We start from the raw sequence: 22681 nt of genomic DNA on the forward strand, positions 1-22681 counted from the left end.
ACTGTGGGGCTCTTTTTTTTTTAAATCATCTGTCTCTGACAGTCTCACCTGCTCTGAGCGACGGTCGTGTACAAGGATGATGAGTTGGCACTTGGTCCGGTGTTGGGACCCATTTCATGTGGTTTGAAGCTGGCGTTAGGCCCCGGAGGCCTCATGTCCTGCCCAGCAGGCTGGGGCATGCTGGGGGAGGTGGGGGCTGTGATGCCGGCTGCTGTGGGATATGGGCGGCCCTCAGTGCCAGGTCCAGGGCCACGGCTGGGGGTGGATGGGCCCTGACCATGCATAGGGCTGCTGGCATTCAGCCCAAGGCTGTTGGTCAGGCCGGGCCCCGGGCCAGGGCCGCTGTAGTTGGCACCGGGCGCCCCGCCATAGTGGGGGGGCCGGGGGTAATTACCTGAGGAGAGTGATGCAGGATATGAGACAGAGACATATTTATTCCACTGTAGTCCAGTTTCAACATGTCGTACCTGGGGGGCCATACTGGCCGTAGGAGTGGCTGCCCTGCTGGTAGGAACTGTGGTGCAGAGGTCCCATTGGTGCTGGGTGAGGGGATATGGTTGGAGCAGACTGCTGGAGACCAAACTGGGACCCCAAGGTGCTGCGCTGCATGGAGAGGTTGAAACCTGAGAAAGAGACAATGGTGAGATATAGAGAGGGGAGAAGGAAGCAGCACAAATAGTCTAGCTTAGCACAAAGACTGGAAGTGGAGGGAAACTGTTAGCAGCAGAAGCAGTGTGACTGGAGTTTCAACTGTTTAAGGGGCAGAAAGGTAGAGGTCTAGTGTGTCTAATGGATTCTGCATTCCAACCCCCTAGCCACCAATAAAACTACCCCTTGCAGCAGACTGGGCATTCCCAAATAGCCAACAGACTCCATCAGCACAGCCAGCCTGGATCCTGGCCCCTGGGGCAACCACCTCCCTCTGCCTGCTCCCGGTAGCACCCAGGATAGAGCGGTATGAGAAGACCCTATTGCCCTCACCTTCCCCGCTCATGGCTGTTTGTGAAATGTGGGTTGTCTGCAATTAAAATTGATGGGCAGTGACCACATTGTGCTGGGAGCAAGGCCAATTTATCAGCCCTGCCTACCATGCACTACACGGCACACCCCCCAGAAGTTGTTTGTGTGTTCTGTTTTGATGTCTAAGTGTAATTAAAACTGAGAGGCGAGTCGTCACAGGGTGCAGCCAATGAGGCCACTTGGATGGCCCCCTCTGCTCCACCCAGAATGAAGTGCACGCCTCCTAAGTCATTATATGTGTCTGTGAGAGGGAAGCAAACTTCCCTCCACAAGGTGAGCCGCTGGTGGCAGTACACACCCCTGTTAACCGGGGGCCCCCCAGAGCAAGACAGGCCAGGAGCAGCCGTCCCCCATGACCAGGATAGCTCATTGACAGCGACCACAGCCAATGAGTCACCACCAACCCCAGAAGGCACCCGCCCACCGCATGCCTAGGGGGGAAGGAACGGAGATGAGGGGGAGGAGGCCAGTGGGAGAGCCCAGACCCATGACCCACCACCCCCCAGGCCCACGTAGGCCTCCCCCACAAGTGCATGTAACCCCTCCCTTCCCCACACACCTATATACTTGCCCACTCCCACTCATCCTGGCAGATATACACACACATGCACACACACACAGCATAAACACACGCACTCACACAAAAACCTCAGTCTCAACCCTAAACACACCCCTGCACCACCCCCTACGATCCCCCGAACCCCACTCAGCCCCGCTTCAAACCCCTAACCCCTCCTGGCACTGGGCCAGCAACTAGACACCCGGGCATGCACTAACCCACCCACCCGCAGGCAGGCCCCCCCTCCACCCCCAAGAGAGGTAGCCACTCTCAGGCACCAGAGCCCAGAACCCCCACCCAGCATGCCCCACAATAGTCCGGCCCACAGGCCTAGGGCCAACGCCCACCAACCCAGGCCCCACCAGTTGTCACTTCACATGGCCACAAGGTAAACCCACCTGCTGGCCCCCCGCAGCCCCCAACCGGGCCGGACACAGAGCCACCGCCACTGTGGTGCAGCCCAGATCCCCACCATGGGAAACTACTAAGGACCCGCAGCCATAAGGCACCCCCTCACAATCCTCCAACTACACTAAGTGCAGGAGCTAATCACAGGGGACCAGAGGGAGTAAAATTCAGCTAACTGATTCTTTGAGGAGGCAGACATTTTATCAATAGGCTCATTCGGACAGAAAAGTTCTAAGAACGCAGTTCTAATAACTGACAGGAGATGAAGAATCCAGCAGCAGAAGATGCGCCGCAGACAAAGGAGATGACGTGTAAGTTTAACTTATTAAACATGCGCTGATTGTATGCATGTCGTATAAGTAAACATTTCAGACGGTTTTCTACTGTCTGCGTTGAGCATATTACAATAAGTGAATATTTCAGACAGCAGGTTTATTGTAACGCTTGTTCTGCATTTCAGATGTTGCTGCGGCTCATTGAACAACACTCCTCACCGTCCGGCTGGTCCGGAGCAAAGCTGATGCCTGGTGGTAAAAGGTTGTTTCCAATTTTACCGATGAGTAGTGGACAGAGCATTTCTGTATGTCCAAGGAGACATTTCAATACATCTGTTGCCGCCTGAATCTGCACTGGAAAGGATGGACACACCCACCTGCTGCAGATACTGAAGGAGGTGGAGAAAAGCCTTGATGCTTTACCTTATGCCTTCCAGCTAATCACTACACACCTCTTCATAATAAGCATCATGTTCTGGAAGTTTGACAGACAGACATGTATACATGATGTACACATTTAAAGAGAAAATGTTCTTTAGAAAATGCATCATTTGTTAATTTTTTTTTTTTGTTATGTGCAAAATAAAGATCTCATCACCTGCTTTAAGCTTTGTGTGCATTATGGAATCATCAGTAGAAAGGTTAAGGAGAAATCCGTCACTGAAGGGTTGGTTGTGACTGACTTATGGTTTAGAATTATGAGGACATAGTCACACAGATTTAGCGTATATGAAGTTTAAAATGTAGAAAGGGGTGGTGAAATGTTTACAGGTGTGTAATTTGTGTCCACAAGTATTTGATGACAGATCTTGGTTAAACATGATAAACTTCGTTCTGTGATATGGAGCATATTATAAAGTTGATAAACTAATGTAATTTACACCCAGTGATAAGACTTAAAATGTAGTGACCAAAGATGGATTATTTAATATTTCATAGCTATTATAGGTTAATAACTACTCAATATTTTTATTAGCTAATATTTTATAGACGTGGCCAAACCACATCTAATGGACAAAACTGAAAACTTCAGACTCTTTACAAAGTCATTTATTTTTTTATAGTGAATACAGCAGTGCAAAAATAACTATTTACTTGTGCATATATGATTCTGCATATCACACTGGCTTTTCCTGCCATCCTGTCCAGTACACCCAGAGACCCTCCATCACAGATCCCCGCTGGGGCTTCACCTCTGCCTGTCAAGCTGCTCGCTCTTCTGCCTTTGTGCCTGTTCCTGGAAGACCTGCAGCATGCTGAAGCTGCATCACTTTGCCTCTGCTGTTCAGCATCTAACAGCTTGTCCTGCACAGCAGCCAGAAGAGTGTCGGCCCTTTGCCTATTTCATGGAAAAAACGGGGTGGAGACAGACACTTAACACACAGCAACTATAATAAAATATGTTGAATTGTATTAGTAACACTCAACAAGATGCATGTACAATGCAATAGAATGTTTTTACCTGGCAGCTGGCTGGTGCTGGCTGATGGTTGACGTTGGCTCTGGTAGTTGCTGAATGGATAAACATTTTAGAATTAAAATACAAGTTATAAAAATGAAGGATGGCTAATGAAGCCAATCTTTCATCCTAATATATAGTGTAAAATTCTCAATTGTCCAGGAGTGCACAAGTTGTAATAGCAGTCATTTAAACTGGAATTAAACATTTAATAAAAAAAAAAAAAAAAAAAAAAAAAAAAAGATTAAGTTCAGTTGAAATGACTGAGTCTGCTGTTACAATCAGTTCTGTGTGGCTCCAACAGTTCCCCTTTTTCCATTTAATCAAGTATCTGTATATGAGCATACATGGTTTACATTTAACTTTGTTATCTCCATTAATAATAGTAATATTAATAATAATAGTAATAATACTAATGCTAATGCTAATAATAATAATAATAATAATTTTATTTTAACTTATAATAATAACTTTTATTTCCTTCTACACTCAAGGTCACCGTACACAAAAGGAAAATAAATAATCAAGAGCAGACATTTTTATATGCATTAAATCTGTTTTCTTTACCTGATTGATGCGGGAAGGGCTGGTGGTAGCAGAAGCATCCAGGATGCTGTTCGGCTCCCTCACATGGATCAGAACCATATTATATACAAAAATGATGGAAAACAGGTGAAGTAGATCAGCTCAGCTATTTGGATGGTATCTGAGAACAACTCATAGGTCTATAAAGAAGCTTTAATGCTTCTTGTCCTGTTTACTAACCTCCTGGCCTCTGCACGCAGGTGTCATTTGCTGCGGCTTTGCCTGAGTAGGCAGGTCGGTGGTCCAAGCTGTCGAATTTACTGGTTGGTCGGTTCGTCCCACTCCAGTTGTCGTGGTCCTTTATTTATTTGTAGTCTTGTGTGAGTTTTTTATATGTGCGCTGCTTCGCGTTACCCCCGCGTTCTCTGAGAACGGATTGTCGCGAACATTTTTATATTCCGCTGCGAGCCTTTAAAACTTCTCTGAATATCCTCTGTGGCGTAGACAGTCAGAAGCAAATTTTGACCTCCTCGTCGGTCCATGTATAGCATGCTCTTTTTGTTGTCGTCCACAGCTGTAACCGTGATTTTTTAAACATGGTGGGAGTAATAAGGGGCTTCGCTACCAATCACGTCATGAGGGTTCCTATAGAACCTCGAAAAGACCCTGCCTCGGAGTAGGAGCTAAAATGGTTATAGGAAATGAGGGCCTTTACCCCTACGTCCGAATGGGCGAAAAAACGACCTGGTTCCCAAAAAGGTTATAGGAACTGCAAAAGGTTCCTACAGTCGGAAAGGGGCCAATACTGATGTGTTCTAGTCAGAGGTTCCTAAACTGCTGAATACACAGATTCATTTTGGTTTTTCAGATCACAAGGATAGTTTTCTTTGCAATGCATAAGACTGTGAGGATCATGTGCGCGGAGATAATTACCATGTTAATTTCACCCAAGTCCCCTAGCAGGCACAGTGCGGGGTTTGCAGGGATATACAGTTAAACCATGTTTTCACATACCTGAAGCCAGAACCTGCAGACAGGTGAACAAGACCACAAGGCATGGAAGTAGTTGTCAATTGTGTTGTCGGTACAATGTCAGCAAATGTTTGATTGTGATAGACCCACCCTGAACATCCTTTGTCCTGTATAATGAGTTCTTTGCAGAGTTTTGAATTTTATTAGTTGCATAGTTGAATTCTTAGTCATTTTAAAGGTATTTGTGACCATTCATCTTTATTAAAGTTACTGGATAAGTCAACCTCCCATTTTGAAGTTGAAGAGAGATTGAATCTTCTAGCTTAGTAATAATCTATATATTTTGATAATAGCTTTGAGAGATTAAGATTCAAGAATTTTGCTACCCTGATAGGTAGCGGAAAATTTAATTGGTTGATGGTGGTATTCTACAAATTTAGTGATTCCTTATTGTGAAGTTAGTATATCAAACAAGAAGTTTCCTTTTTCTATTATACGTTCTGTTTTATTCCTTCATTTTTCAGTGAAATTAATCATATTTTTGTTTTGTATGATGTCAGGGTTGATCCATAAGGGCTGTAAGCTTACATGCAATAATTAAAGTCTTGGTTATTTTTAGAAATCCCCACCAAGCCATTGAAGAGGAACTGATGTTAATGCTTTTAAAACACTTGTGTGGTTTGATGGCTGAGCTGATGAATGGCAGGCCAGAGATAACTAGATCCTCACACAATGCTAGCTCTTCATCTAACCAAGGTTCATCTAGACCGCTAGGTGAGACTATGAGGATCATGTGTGCTATAAATATTTATAATACATAATTTAACATTTTGAATAGATAATGTAACTATTATAAAATCTGCCTTCTGGATGTGACTGTGTTATCAATGTCAAACTTAAACATTTTATTAAGAGTTGCTACTCCTTTTTGCCTAGAATTATAACAAGCTGAGTACACATGTGGAAACTGGGCTGTTGAAAGATCTATTGTAAAGTTTAATAAATAAGTTTCCTGTAATAGGACTATGTCTGCCTTCATTTCCTTCAGCCGAAAATTTTAACCTCAACACAACACTGTTATTTAATGAACATTAACTAAGAGAAATGCAGAAGCAGTGATGCCACTACAAGATGAAGATGATGATGACGCGTACCTCTTTCCTGAGACATGGCAGACTGGGAGGAATGAGGACCAACATCTGATCCAGGACCAGAGACCTGGGGGGTCAGCTGAGAGCCTGACACACAAATGCACACAAAAAGCACACGCAGTTAATTCAATGTTTGAATTCAGAGATGCAGTGGTCTTTTTCTTCATCATCCCACCTGGCCCACTGGAGGTGGGGGACAATGGCCCCGATCGTGATTGGCTGCCAGACCCAGCAGGGGACGGGGAAAGGGAGGGAGAGGGTCCCGTGCGAGCTGCAGGGGGCAGGCGGGGCGAGACATGGGGGGAGAAAGGCGAATGTGCCCCTCGACTTCCCTGATCGCCCTGAGTACTGCCAGATCCCGAGACCCCTGAACTAACCGCAGCCTCGGTGCCGGTGGGCAGGTCATCGATGGAGCCAGATAGATCCTGGAACAGAGGACACACCATCATCACTCCATTGGCTCAGCTTCCAACTCCCAGTTTTAGATTTTCACATCAAGGCAGCAGCATTAATGTGACATCTGGTTCCACATTCGGTCATATTCCAAAAGTTCTGAGACTTTACACACAAAGACAAAAAGGGTTGAGAAGTGTGTGAAATATTTAGGGGGAAAGAAAACAGTGAATTCATGGAAACCGGTGCAGGTGGTTTCAAAAGCAATCAAACTGGACTTTATTGTTACTGCACGGCTGTGTTCAGACACAGGGAAAGAAAAGTAAACCAGCTGCAGATCAACTTCTCTCAGGTCGCCGTTCTCGCCTGCAGCTCACTGATTTATGGGAATAATTACCATGTTTCATTAAAGCCTCTGAGGCTCTGATTGGATGAACAGACTCATCGCTCATTCAGAGTTTCCTGCAAAGAGAAACAGGATGAAAAGAGGAGCAGATTTCTTATGTTGCAAACACTGGAGCCTCCTCCTCATCCTCCTCTCAGACTGAATCAGAACCCTGATCAGGGGCAGGTTTTCCAATCTTTAACTGATCAAATTCCAATGACCAATATTGTCATGTTATCGATCATGGAGTGGAAGGAAGGAGGAAAAAGAGAATAGAAGACAGAAGGAAGGAGAAAAAGAGGGAATGAAGAACTGTTTTTAAATCTCCCATCTGCCCCTGGGCCCTAAGCCAGCCAATCACAGCAGAGCAACCAATCCTCCCTTCCTGTCTCCCTCCGCCCCTGCCAACAGCTCAACCAATCAGCTGCTGTGCTGCACCAGGCACGCACAGACACACACGCACACACATTTCTAATTATAAAGAGTGAGCTGCAGAGTCAAAATGTGTTTCTCTGCAGCTCCAGTCCTTGTGTGTGTGTAACTGTATATCTTTGTGAGGACGCATTCCAGTTTCAGAGGAGCAGTCTGCAGCTCCGTCACACTGATGAAGCCCACAGCTCCACCTCATTTACTCCACCTTCTCACAATACACACCATGATCACACTGACAGGTGTGTTCAGCTTTATCAGCTATGGATTCAGAGAAACTAACACTATTAAGCTAAACTAATTTTGGTGTATAAACATTTTTCAGTCACTGTGCATTTACATGCCATTTCAGACAGAAGTGATAAGAGTAACAGCCTTCTATACAGTGATGCATTATGGGTTGTTTGTAGCTTAATGTGGCTCAGTTCGCTGGCAGAAAGTCAGGATCAGAATCTGTTTAATTAAAACCATAAACCACAGCACTGACCTTGCTGGAGAATATTTTCAGTCTGTGTGTTTGTCAGGTTCTAACATGTTTTAGTGCCACTGAGACACACTTTCACCAAGAGGATGCACCAATTCAGTGTCAACATCTTTTCTGCAGAATACAGAAGCCAGAATGAGAGAATTTACAGATGATGAAACCAGATGTCAGAGAAGAGGAATCAGGTCGTCATGGCAGCCAGCAGACTTCACACTGACAAGAAATTTCACTACGCAGTTGAATTTTGTTTGAATTTTAAAAATGATGAAATAAGCAAAAAAGTTTTTCCTTATCAACCAATGGCCATTATTGTCCGTATGTCTACTTCAATGAAAAACTTCTCTGCCACTCTGATGCTGAAACGGATGCACTCTTAATTCTCTCCTGGGATATTTGCTTAAAAACAATCACAAAAACAATTCGCTGCCACCTGCGTAGGTTTCAATGTTTACCACAAAAATAAAAAAATAAAAAAAACTGGTAAAGCAAAAACACCATAGCTGTTTAAAATGAGCAGGAGGCCAGACCTCTGCAAGGTGCGTACCAATGTGGGAAAGCCCAGTGGATCAAAGAAGATGGTTTTCCAGTCAGTTTCAGGTCTGGATCTTAGTTTTCAAATAACTGACTGGTCCAATTGAGCTACAGGTTATAAACCTTTGTGTCTTTTGTGTTTAGGTGTGTGTATGCTCCCTTGACGACTTGGTTGTCATGGCTGCAATGATGATAACAGGATCCAATCATCATCCAGAAGTGAGTTCAGTCTGAACTGTTTGAACTGGAGAACACTGAACATCAAACATAATGACCTCTGATGTGAAGTCAATTCATTTAAGAGTCTGTGAGATGTTCGGGTGCAAATGATTCTGTTGAGTTTTTTATTTTCTCTTCCTGCAAATGGAACTCTCTCCTTCACCAACAGTCGCCATGGCAACTGCATCAGCAGCAAGACTTCTAAAGGGGTCTCTGAGAAAAAGGGAGCAGACGGAATAGAGGAAGAGGATGGGGACAGCGGCGCAGTAAGAGGGACATGGGAGGAAAGAGAAACAGAAAAAATGATGGGAAAAAGAGTGGATGTGAGGGGAAGGTAAAGGTAAAGATGGATGGAGACAGAAAGAAAAAGGGCAGTTCACAGCTGGAGCTGCAGGTGATTACATTTAAGCAGCTTAAAAGAAAGGTTTCTGACGGTTTTCTAAGAGAGTGATGAAATGTGATGAAGGTGTGACAGGAAAACATTCCACTCAAGTCTCTGATGTTTCCTGATGCCGAGTTCATGAGCATACACATTTTCTCTGTCGAGAAAAAACTCCAGACACATCCAGGTGTGCAACGAGGATTAAATATAATCAGCCAGAATGAAGTGAGGGATTGTTACTGTTTCTCAGCTTCTCAGATGGGAGGTTTGGCTTATTTATTTATTTATATTAAAGCTTTTAAGTCTTTGGATTGATAGTATAAAAAAATGGCTCTGCGGATGTCGTCGTGCCCTGATGAAAACATCAACTCAATAAATGACACGTAGCTGCACTGACTACAGGTACAAGATCATCACTTCAATATCTAAATTATTCATTTTCACAGTAACATCATGGAGCTGTGGCGACTTCACACCTGAAGATGAAGACCAACCTGAGGCTGACGATGAAGGGTAGAGGTTGTTTTCTCTTCATCAATCAGATCATTGATAAGCACAACTGTAGCATGATTTGACTTCTGATTTAAATTCTGTTCTGTGAATCCTTGTTTTCTACATTTGTACAAATTCAGGTGGCCCACAAAGATCTCCATGAAGACCACTGTTTGTTATTTTATTTTATTCTTTTATCATACATGCTTATGCTGACTGATCCAAAAAGCAGCTTTATCATTTCCTTGACCTTGATGAGAAGCCATGATGCTGTTGAACAGTCTTCACTGGTCCTGAATCAGAACCACTTCAGCTGTAAAGTTCCTCATCAGTTTCCTGGTCGAGTTCATATGATGCCAGCAAACAATTACCAAACAGCCCGTTAAAGATGAGCCGTCTTGTCGATGTAAATCGCAGCTCATTCAGTTATTCATTCACTTGGACGTATTATTCCAGAGTGACCCAGCAGGGAGCTTCAGGCGTCCAGAGCGTGGTCTCTGCACACTGCAGCTTCAGAGAAAGGAATACTGTTGTTATCGACAACAAGGAGCTGGAGGACAATCGTATCAGATAGCAGGGAGGTCAGAACTTCTTCAATCTGTCACACAGTCAGGGTGTGATTCAGCTCCACCAGCCCTAAACAAACTGCTGCTCTCATCTTGAAACCTTTGTTACAACTGGGACACAAACCAAACTATCAGCCTCTCTCTTTGCTCAAATCTGCAGGTCCCTTAGTGGAACCTTCTGAACTAAACCGGACTGAAAATAAAAGCTTTCCTCTGTAACACCTGCTGAACTACATCTGCTCTTCAGAAAAACTGGGCATCATTTTAATGGGAAAAAAAAATTCAAAAGATTACCGTTTTCTGATCAACATATCAAATCAGAACCAGCAGATTGTTGTAAAGGTGACCCACAGAACCACTGTCTTCTTAAACCTTCTGTGTGTTTTGACTCACCGGCAGGCTGGACGGTCTCTCCTGTTGGCTCAGACTCATGTCCTCATGATTTGGTTTCCCAGGAGTCATAGCGGTAGACTTGCCCCTCCCCCCGTACGCCTCCTGAGGCACCTCCTGCATGGACACAAATGGACAAACCATCTTTACTCTGATAATAAACAGCAGCAAAGTCTGGAAACATTTCTTTCTGTTGGACCAGAACCTGACTCTGATCACGCAGCAGAGGAAGGAGGGATTTGGGGGAGGGATGAATATGATGGGCGTTAACAGCTCCTTCAGTCTGAAACAGGGGATCTGTGAACTCTGACCATCAGGAGTTTCTTCTCTCCAATCTCAGCCAACGTCAATTCATTCAGGCACAAAGTCTCAGTAGAAATCCGGCTTTATGTTGCCTAAACTGGACTTTATTTTCTGGACTTCTCACACACACAAACGCACACACCTGGGGTTTGGCACTTTCAGCAGGTGAAGTTGTGTTTGTGACTGATGATGTTCGATCAACATCCAGAGACATCCTGAGGGGTCCTGGGGTTGGATCAGCCTCCAGCTGATGACAAACATTTCATGTGACTGTTTCAGCTGATGAAACGAGGAGTGGGGTTTCCTGTTCACCTGCAGCTGCTACTCAAGCTGAATCCATGACAACACTGAATCGCTGGTACTGTTAACGTGACATGATAAACCACAGAAGGGGGTATCGTGTCATAGCGATGCATGAAACTGATGTCGGCTCGCGGGAGTAAACTCTGAACTTCACTTGCCCACTAGCGGAGGAAGTGACTTAACAACTATGGCAACACAAAAGACGCATGGAAGTATGAAACAGATGTCACTATTTAGGTATGTAAGGGGGTATAAATAGGCTTTTAGGGTCTCCGCTTTCGAAGGAGATCTAGTGCTGTTTAATGGGTTAATGTGTGTTTGAGATGAAGCAGCATCATATCACTTTGACTTGTTCTGCTGGTTACAATCAGCTTTTCACACTCACAGAAAAAAATAGAAAAATTCAGACTCTTTGGAACAAAAACAAGAAATGATCCAACCAAAAAGAAATCCTTGGTGCTGTGATGTGACATCATCATTCAGTCTGATCTAAATAAAAACCCAGAAAAGGTTCAGTCTCGTTCTTTCGGCTCTCCAACAGGGTTTTCCTGAAAAGCCACCTGCAGTTGGTGATGGAAGTTGGTGTGTATAGGTATAAGGGTGTGTGTTGAGTATTTCAGCCTACCTGATGTGGCAGGGGGCGGGGCTGCATGTAGGGTGGCTGGCTGGGGGCAGCAGGCTGCTGCTGTGGAGGGCTGAAGTACGGCGGCTGACCCGGCTGACTGTACCCGCCCATGTTCTGCTGCTGAGAGCCGAACTGAGAACCCATCTGAGGAGACACGAGAGAAACAAGTCATCACCGGAGATCAACTGCAGGAGGCGCTGTTCTAAAGACATTTTACATTCGTAAAGCTCCTGTAAAACAGAAGTTGTACCAAAATGATGAACAATGATGAACAAACAAACCAGAACAATAAAAGAAAACATCCATAAGAAACTAAACCCATCAAAAATATAACAGACCCAAAAGTAGAGAAAGTAAGCCTTAAAAAAAGGGAGAAAAAGATCAGGATGTTAGGACTAACGTGATGGAGAAGAAGTCACTCTGTTTCCACAGTCTGAGCAGATCTAATCTGGAAAGGCAGGTTAGAATCAACCACCACAGAGGAGAAAACTCCTGTTTGGTCATGTAGCTTTAAATATCTGGAAGGTGCTGGAAGTGGATGGATCCAAAAGATAACAGGTGGTGAGAGCAGGGCTGTATTTCTTTTCAGACCATTTTTCTTTTTATTCCACAGAAGATGTGGCTGAAACAAAAAATAAAACTTCTGTTATTCAGCAGCAGGAAAGTGTTGATCAAATCTGCTTGTCCAAGTCAAAAATGATCCATTAATGTTTTGGCCTACAGGAAATATTTAAGGCCTTTGTAGAGACAGAAGTTATCTTTATTTCCACTGAGGTCCAAAGTTATCTCAGAATTACTCCTCTGACATGTGGACCTCCGATTTTCACTCATCACTGAGGAAAGTTCCTGCTGTTCCTTCACTGCTGAAATTAAAACAAAAACAGGCATTCTTCACTCGAAGATGTGCAGATAAAAACCTCCACTGGGCACGGTGACGAGGGAAAGATAGAAAGAATGAAGTTGTGCAGAAAATAAAAAAAAACACGAAGAAAGGACCTGGAGGTGAATTTGTATACTTTGTTTTCTGTAGATTTGCTGGAAAATTTGCTGCATGTGAATCTTGAGACAACGTGCGTCTCTACAGGTCTCAGATCAACGTTAAACCCGAGTCTGAGTAAGTATTCTCCAACGATGGCTGCTGAGGATAGTGGGTATTATAGGTCTTGGTAATGTGAGGACAAATTTATGAAAGAAAAAGGAAACATTATCCACAAACGTAACAAATGGAAGAATAATTTAAACTGATTAAAAACTCAGGATGAAGTTTAATCACATCAATTCAGTCTGTGTTCTTGGAAAGTGACCTAAATATTTCATTTCCTGGAAGTGTTGGACTTCCTCTTGGATGTCAACATGTTGTCAGTCTGACATCGACAAAGCTCCCATGACTCCGAGCTCAACTCCGATGACCTCCGACTCTTGACCTTCTGGTGGATCAAGTCTCTGTGCAGCTCCACCAAATAATCACATGATCGTCACCCTGACATTAATTCACTTTCATGCATTCCTTCAGGTCAGATCACTGCTGGAATCTTTGTGCTTCCACAAATGAAAACGATGTTCAGAGTGTTTCCATGGACACTAGCATCCTGGTTTTCTTCATCCTGGGAACATAATGGATGCCCTGGAACTAGTCAGACCTGGTTTTTGCATCAGCTGCATTGTGACAGAGGAGCTCAGTCACCAGGAGAAGAGAAATGAAAACGAAACACATCATCTTTCACCTTCCGAACCACTAACATGTTTTATTCTGCAAACCAAGAACCTTCAGCATTTCTCGTGATCAGAACATAAAAAGGACATTAGGTCCAATCAGAAAAACAATGAGCAAACTGAAGCTTAAAATTCTGAAAATTAGGGTTGCTTGATTATGGGAAAAATGATAATCACGAATATTTTGACTGAAATTGAGATCTTGATTATTTAACACGATTAGAGAAAGAGAGTGCCATTTGAAGGGTTGTCTGTGGTAATACAGACTAGTTTCTTTCCACCAGGTCCCCGTAGCTTTTGTTTGCCTCCGACCAGCAGCTATGTTCTGACCGGTGTGATCTGGAAAAAATTAGTCTAGACATTTCGTTTTCACGTTGAAATCCGCGTCAATAAAATGAATGTAGCGTGACATTTATATATGGCTCTATGGTGCGGCTTGACCACAGGTCCGTAGCGGTGGTGAAACATCGAACTGTCGCCACGTCTTTCAAAACACTTTCATGACACTCATCATACAGAGCTTGCAGAAACACTCCACTAAAATGGCAGTGATGCTGTTTGTGCAAAGTGTTGATGAGTTTCTTAAATCCCGTATTGTTCACTGTGTTAATTGAGAAAAAAGTTTGTTTGTTTATAACATTTGTCTCTCTGTGTCTCTGGAAGCTGGTGGATTATTTAGTCGCAACTCACAAAAATTGAACATTTTTCTATTTTCTCGTGTCACATCGCAAGCCCCTGTGTGCACGTCTGCGTGCATGAGCGCAACATTTCACATGCACGAATGTCGCCTGTCGCTTGGTTGGAGGAGGGCAGCGATTTTCGCTTCCTCGCGCAAGTTCCATAGAAAATGATGGAGAAGGAGCGACGTTGCCTCCTGTGTGTCCAGCCCTTAACTGGCGAGGTGTTTGCAACTCGCGCTGAATAAAACTAAAGCAGTCGGGCTGTGGGAGGAGTCTGCAGCAGAGCACTGCAATGCCAGTGGCACTCGATTTGCAACTGAAAACAGCACAAGAGGAAACTGCAAAAAAACAAAAATAATCAGATCATTTCATTTTTATGATCGTTGAAAACCCAGATCGTAATTGAGATTAAAACACGATTAATCGCCCAGTAGGGTTGGGCGATTGAACAAATGTATTGACCATCGACGATAGGCTGAGCCATTCGACGATCGTTTATATAAGAGCGATATTAAGAGAGATATATATATGTATGTATTAGGGCTGCCACAATTAGTCGACTAGTCACGATTATGTCGACTATTTTAATAGTCGACAACTAATTTAATAGTCGAAGCTTCGTTATTTTAAAAAGAAACCTGCAGCGGCATTTTCCACTGCCGCCTCTGCGTTTCTGTCCATGGCACACATGCGCAGTAGAGGTAATCGGGGTCAGACGTGATGTCACCGGAAGTAAAACCAGACGGGCTTTTGTATCATCATGGCTACCCGGCAACGGACTTCTAAAGTGTGGGAACATTTTAAGAAAACAGAAGAAAAAGCTGTCGAATGCGTTATCTGCAAGGCAAAACTTGCCTTCCACAACAGTACAAGTCCGATGCACGACCACCTGAAAAGGAAGCACATTGTGGCTGATTGCGACAACGAGGAAGGTGGACCGTCGTCTAGGTAAGCTAACTGGCTAAGCTAACAACATTAGCGTAAAACTTACTTTCTCATACCGATGATGGAAAAAAAGTATTTTGTGTTGTTTTGGCCAGTGCCTTATCCTTATTCCATCAACTGTTTGCACTTTATGATACGTGTTTGTTGCTACAGGCTGCATATTTCATTAAAGGTTTAATGAACTACCATCTTAATCGTCTTTATTTTAGTTAGCATATACCTCATAATATAATCATATGTAAATTAGATGTAAAATCTAGGTTTTGTATCCAATTTATATATGATCCGATTAGTCGACTAATCGAAAAAATAATCGATGACTAATCGATTATCAAAATAGTCGTTTGTGGCAGCCCTAGTATGTATGTACATGAGCCAACACGTTTAGTTAGCTACAACGCAGGCGCACGCTGTGGCTCGTGCAGCAGGTGTCGGGAGTTTTTTTTTTTTTTTTTTCCATCATCCAGCCTCTCTCCATACCTGGTGCTGCCTTCTTTCAGAAGTCTCGTGCACACGCGCACACACTAAAGGACCGTGCATAACCTCCCACCCCGCCTGTGACCTGCCTCCAATTGCAGCACCAATTTAGGCTACTCAAACTTAACAGAAAGAAAAAATGACAGAAGTAGGCTACTCGGAAATTAATTATGTTTATTTAATCAATAACCACAATGGTGGGAATCAAAGACCAACTTCTTTATTTTCACCTATAACTGTAGCCTATTTATGGGGTCTTTACAGTGATTCAATTTTTCAAACTCGGCCAAGTGAAGTCCCTCCATTTTTGTCTTCTAAATTGCTTCAACAGGTGTTCAGCGCGCAAAAAAGTTCTGACGTCACGTCCGCGAATATATCGCCTATCGCCATTTGCTGGACTGGCGATAGGCGATTGAAAAAAATTTACATAACGCCCAACCCTGTCGCCCAGCCCTACTGAAAATTGTTTCCTCCAACTCTTTTTCTTCACATTGATTCATTAAAATCAACATTAACTGAAATTAAACTTCTGAGCTCCTTGGAGCAGCTAAGAGAGTTACAAGATTTTTTTTTACTTAAGTCAAAAATAAGTCTAATGACAGGTGGTTCCCAACGTACTTTCCTTGAAGACACCCTTCACGCATCTATCAAAAAGCCACAGACCCCCTTCCTCCACCACCTGCCTGTACTGAAAACCATGATGGCTTTATGCTTCATTACCCGCTTCTTGCCACAAACAATGCACTCTCTCCGAGACCTGTCCTTAGATAAAACTAGCGTTAAGAGTAACTAACAACATATAGCCTTACCTTTATTTATTTATTTATTTTAAATCGGGACAACCCATCTGCACTGTGGTGTTTCTCAAACATGTTCATTGATGAAATGATGCAAGAGAACTCAAGGTTTCCAGGACAGACATGAACTACTCCATTACTGTAGCTCCACCAGTTCACTGACCTCATAATCCACAGAACACGGGTGAAAATTGACTGGATGCACTAGCTGAGGCCGACTAAGTACATTTTTTTATTTCTAAGGATAAATGTTTTAAAATATTGTTGTAGAGCAGATTGATAACCCCCCATTTATTCCTTTTGGGACCTGGTTTCAAAAGTTTGTTTTCAGGTTCCCTGAACATTGTTTCCATGTCAACAAGAAATTCAAATGATAAAAACAAACAAAACAAAAAAAACTTAAGCAGATACACCTCAACTTGTCTCTGTGTGGACATAGCCTTAATTTTAACAATCAAACAGGTTCTACACAGTCAAAACCGCAGGGGCTCAGGGACAGCGAGGAACCACAGCTGTAGACTACAATCACGAAACCATTGAAACAGTAGCTACGTTTATATAGACAAATATTTAATCCATCCAGATCAGAGATTACAGCAGATATGAGACTATGACTGACCCCAGAACAGCAGGACCCAACATGGCTGCACTAGAACAACTGGTCCATAGACAGAAGAGGGGAATTTATGTCCAGCTGACTGAGGAACGAAGAGAGAAGGTGGATCTCAGTAAAACTTTTTGTGTCCTTGTATAAAATATTTAATTCCATCAAACATGATTTCTGCAGGGACCATCCAGACTAAAAGTGGAGGCATGACACCACAAACAGCCGCCGTCAGATCAGACGCTCGCTGAGAAGTTATAGCACGGTTCTTAGACTTGGCTCGGCTCTTACAAGGTTCTCATGTTGAACCAGCATAGAACTGGAATCACAAACTGGCTGAAGTTGTTCCAGGATGTAAAAGTAAACATTCACAGCTGCACCTAAACAAGAGTTCATCTCCTCCAAAGTTCTGATAACTCAGCCTGATCCACACCAGAGCCTGACAGGTTCTTCCTGTTCGCATGCTCCAACAAGTTTCAGAAAACTCAGCTGGGAGTTTTTGGGTAGTGCTGCCAACAGACAGTAACGATCACATTCCTCCACCTCCACACTCATTTGGGTGGAGGGATAACAGCAGCTCCACAACTACAGTATAAAAACCCTTTTCAGGCACCGTATCCATATTTACATGGACACAAGTACTTGGATTAAAAGCCTGATCGGAATAAAAATGCACTATGTAAACACACCTCTTGGAAGATTCTGATCCAATCACAGTCATTCGGATAAAATTTTTTCTGAACTGAGAAGGGTGGGTTATGCCAATTGATGCTCCAACCGATGTGCATGAAATATTCTAAATTTCAGATAGAAATTATCCTTAGTGCACATGCCTGTTATGTCTGCTGTATGTTTGTGTTACGGCTTGTACTGCACTGTTTGCTTTACTCAAAGCTTATTTAAAAAATAAAACTAAATACAGACAAGTAGAAACCATGACAAGACCAAAACATAACTTGAGACCCAAATACACTGCTTGAAATTTTTAAAGAACTTAAAATCGATAAGACAGCAATAAATATGCACGTGATTGTGTTTGTTTACATCAGTTTCTTCTGCTGTTTCCAAGAAGTCAGACAATTCTGCGCAAACAGATTCATTCTGTTTAAACACGTGATGCTTGTAAACGCATGTCATGATGGGAACAGCTTTTTCAGACTCATGTAAACTCTACAGGTATGATCAGAAATTTAACCTGACTGCAGAAATTTATGTATGTAAACATGGCTGCTGAAACCCTAGTTTTTTAGGTAATCTAGTCTGTCCTCACAGCTGTCAGAACAGCACTCCTGTCCTCCACCAACCCTCAATCCTTTTCAGGCAGCCAATCATGGTTGGAAAGTGGAGGTGAGGAAGTTTTGGCTGCTTTAATATAAACTTGCATGATGTAATCAGGTGACTCGGACACTGCCGCTGAGTGTTTTTATGAGTAATTAACACTGAGCTGAGTGGAGAATCAATGGAGGTATATTAAATGAGGGGAGGGTATGAAGTGCTGCACCACAACCTGCAACCGATGTCTGGATAAAGACTATGGCTGTGTCCGAATGTCCACCCTACTCCTTCACCCCTCGTTCACAACGTAGGGCTGCACTACATAGCACACTACATAGTGACTCATTCTCTTGGCGATTCAGACACGAAGCTGCCTATTTTTTCCTCGCCGCAAACCACGTGACTATCGCCGTCACCACGGCAACCACAACCCTCATCAAGATGTCATTCCAACTCCAATCTAAAGTTGTGTGTAAATATTTTAATTTTTATTCCTTATGTTGTATTTTATTCTTTGTTTGCTTATAGGTAACTTCGCGCAGCTCAATTTTTTCGCCTCAATTTGCTAATTTGAACAAAAAAAATAAAAAAATAAAAAATGGAGTACCACATTTCACAAACCCACAACAACTGCAACAACCTAAAACTCACCCAGCTGGGTTGTAGACTCATACCAACTTTTCACAGTCTGAAGGGAGGACTTCATTCATTCGTAATTTTAATCTGATAGTAAAGAAATATTTTTTTTAAAATTCTGACTCAACCACACTGATCCTGTGCATGATATACAGCTGTCAACTCACCTGCTCTGAGAAGCAGCACCAGACCCAATCAGCAGTCTGGGAACTAAAAATAACCTGGACTCAGCCTGCGCCAGGAATAGCCTGACCTGGAGCAGCCAGGCCTGACCTGCTCTGCAGCAGTTTTCCGGTCTGACGCCATCAACACAATTATTTCTTGACACATATACTACTCACAAAAAGTTAGGGATATTCAACTTTTGGGGGAAATTTACAGGAAATGTTAAAAGTTGATGCTACATTGAAGATTTTAGTAGAATCATGTGATGGTAATTCCTTCGTCTCAAATAATTTACCAAACAACATTGGTGGGTATACCACAGGGTAAAATGTCAATGTATCATTAACTTGTCATGTGTTCGGGTCGTTTTGGTCTAAATGATGATGAAGAGGACTGTTAAGATACAAGCTTTCATTGAACCAGAACATTACTTTTCAGGTTTTTGTGGTTAATCATCTTGTGAGAGAACAACTTGTTATGAAACAAGTACTTAAACATTGAAAAGTTGAAAAGTTGTACTTTTAAAAGATTAGAGAGGGTCAAATTAAGTTCACCTAGAAAAATTATAATGGATTACAGGTTCATTCGGACAACATAGAAAACGTTAAATATCCCCAACATTTTGTGAGTAGTGTATTTTAAATGCTTTCCAAGATCTGTACAGGACCGATACCTGACAGAACCGGACTCTGAGGCCTGATCCATCAGCTGCAGATATGAAGATAAAAACTCCTCCTGAAGCTGAATGAAGAACAGGAAGGAGCCTTTTTTTTCCACTGGTCAAAACATTCCCTATCCAGCTTTTGTCAAGTTTTGATCAGCTCCAGCTCTGATCAGCATCAGTGGGAAAACAATACTTGAGTGCACACACCAATTTTCACTGAGGATGCTGTGAGTCAACACAGCTCTCTTTGGACTGGGATATAGTTGCTGTTAGCGACGCGTCCATGTACGAAACACGGCACGAGTCACAACATTGGCTTGAACACCAGAGGAGCTCATGCAGACATGAGCGTGACCACGACAGGGACGAGGTAAACACAATGGCAGTTATTTTTGAAGACCGTCTCTCGGACCTGTATGATTTTTCCTCCCCACTGCACATTGAGAAACACTCGTGCCTTAACAGTTGGCAACAAACTGGAAGCATTTTGGAGGTTGATGCCCCAGAAATACAATGCAACTGGTAGATTGACCTTTTCCCTATTTTAAAGTCCAAGTGCTGTGTACTCCGCCTAGCAGTGACCTCCAGTATTGAGCGTTTTTGCGGCGCCATGCTTCCGACGTTTGAAGTATGTACACAAACGTAGCAGAACGTTGACGTGAAGACTTGCATTCACAAGCATATCCCAGCCCTTTGACTCCATGGAAACACACAATTATTGACCATAGCATCTTACATTAAGGCTCAGAAACCGACAGGAACAATTCACAGACCAGGGACCAGAGTAGAAGTTAATGTAGTCCACCTCAAAAAGAAAAATAAACTAAAAATAAAAGCTTGCAGAAAACAAAATGAACCCATCCGTTTACATTGTCCTGTAGTCAGAAGAAGCAGTTTTCACTTTACCATAAAAATTCATATAAAGTAGTGGGAACAACAGAACATTCTGAAATATAGTCAGACAGAGCAGCAATTCAGCTCCAGTTAAAATGGTTTATTGTATTTATCAAAAAAAATACAACTTGGTACTGCAGCAGATTACTGAAGGCTAACCACAGTCGAAAAAACGGAAGTTATTTCTCTAAAACCACAACCTGACAAATTAACACCCCTCTGCTGGTTGTTGTACTGCAGCAGTTTATTATGTGATAAAGTCACATTATTAAGTCAGACTTCTGTTAAATGGTCAGATTATTACAGAGCCCGTCTGGTGACATCGACAGAAAGTATATCAACCCTTTGCTAGATTGCTGGCGCCCTAAGGACCATCACTTATTATATCACCATCAGTTTCTGAGGAACGGTGGGGTGTAGCTCTTTGGGGTAAACTGTGATGGATAGCTACCCTTTAGATGATCTACGGGTGTTTTCCAGGCATTTATATCCCGTCCAGGAGGTTTACAATCCAGCCAAGAAATGTAGTGTTAATTAAGAGGCTATCTGGTAAATTCACAATAATGACAACATTATTTATCACATTTCATCATAAAAAGATCACTATCACTACTATGTTGCTAAGAGACCTCTATTTAGACCTGGACATGATGATGAAGCCACTTCCTGTCAATCTTTCCACCAATCAGAGAGCTTAGATTGACGGTAACGTCCAATCAGGAGCAGCCAAAGATCAACCAGTGAGCAGAAAGTTCTATGTGTGTGTGAAAAGAAGAAAAATAATGCTCCTCTATGACTGGAATAAAGCCAAGAAGACGTTTCTGATGCACGGTGGCGCCACAAAGCAGCTGAGCTGGAGTTGGTTTAGTGAGGATAGCAGGTAAATAGTAGCAGGAATAACTGGAAATGAGGAAAAAGTGGAAACATGGAAATAGTTTCTGTTGTGTGTTTGTTTCAGTGCAAATATTTTTTCTCCTGGAAGCCACGACTTGAGAGAACGATGAGATGAGAAAAGGACAGTCCTAGACAGAGGAGTTTATAACACACACACACAAAGAAGGGGGTGTGGGGCTAACAATAGCAGCAATAGTAATAGTAACTATTTACAATTTTTTATATGACTGTAAATAAATTCAGGCATTAAGCAGTAAGTGTAGTGTCATAATTAGTAAGAAAACTTAATCAGCACAATCTGAATCACAAAAACTAGCCAACCACTGCGCAAGGTAACAGCGCATTAGCACTACGTGGTCATGATTTAGAAATCTGTGGCCACACAATAAAATATTCTCTTCTGATGTAACCAGACAGGCTCCGTAGTTTTCTCTGTGAAAGTCAGATTTCTGTCTGAAAATGTTGAGAAAATTCCAGTGAGGGTCTCTCACTCCTGACCAACGTGTTCAGGTACCATCAGATTAAAGAAAGAATTTTTTTAATTCTTTCTATGGCAGAAACAGCACCCCCTACCTGCTGCTGTGGGTACTGCATCCCTCCCATTCCCATCTGCCCCCTGCCAGGCACTCCAATGGGGTATCTGTGAGGGGCAGGGGAGCTGTACGGTTGGCCTGGGTATGGCGCCCCTTGCTGCTGGGAGTATGGATGGTTACTCATTCCGTAAAGCTGCGAGCGCTTCATCGCCATCGGGTCCATGGACGGCACCTGAGGAAGACAAACATTTGAATGAAGATGCTCATTTTTAACTTCAGCAGAATTTCTGCAAATGTTAAACGGAATGTTCTGAAAGTTCAAAGATCAAACACAACGTGGGTGACAATCCCACAGAGCTGCGCGTTTCCCAATGATGGGGTGGCAGATGGATGAGTGAAGGTGGTTAATTTTTCCATTTGTTTGTTTTCAGGCCCGTTGGTGTTCTGAAGCAGGCTGGATGAAATAACTTTAGCAGATAAATCTAATTTTACCGAAAAAGTGAGGAGCCTGCAACCACAACTCCCAGTTATTT

The 22681-nt window shown here is 43.0% G+C and overlaps 1 protein-coding gene across 4 annotated transcripts in view; it reads right to left on the reverse strand.

Annotated features, from left to right (window-relative positions):
• arid1b (AT rich interactive domain 1B (SWI1-like)) overlaps positions 1-22681 on the reverse strand; it is a 50529-nt gene that overhangs the window by 22089 nt on the left and 5759 nt on the right. For 3 of the 4 annotated variants that reach the window (XM_041975401.1, XM_041975404.1, XM_041975402.1), the window contains exons 2-8: positions 22189-22380; positions 11872-12015; positions 10644-10757; positions 6545-6794; positions 6373-6456; positions 468-623; positions 49-394 (exon numbers count right to left, since the gene is read on the reverse strand). In XM_041975401.1, coding sequence (XP_041831335.1) covers positions 49-394; positions 468-623; positions 6373-6456; positions 6545-6794; positions 10644-10757; positions 11872-12015; positions 22189-22380 — 1286 coding nt within the window. Of the gene's footprint in view, positions 1-48; positions 395-467; positions 624-3455; positions 3602-3724; positions 3775-4288; positions 4471-6372; positions 6457-6544; positions 6795-10643; positions 10758-11871; positions 12016-22188; positions 22381-22681 lie in introns of those variants that run through there. The other variant, XM_041975405.1, reaches the window with a different exon arrangement.

The sequence above is a fragment of the Melanotaenia boesemani genome, chromosome 22 (genome assembly GCF_017639745.1).
Source record: "Melanotaenia boesemani isolate fMelBoe1 chromosome 22, fMelBoe1.pri, whole genome shotgun sequence".
NCBI classification, from domain to species: Eukaryota; Metazoa; Chordata; class Actinopteri; order Atheriniformes; family Melanotaeniidae; genus Melanotaenia; species Melanotaenia boesemani.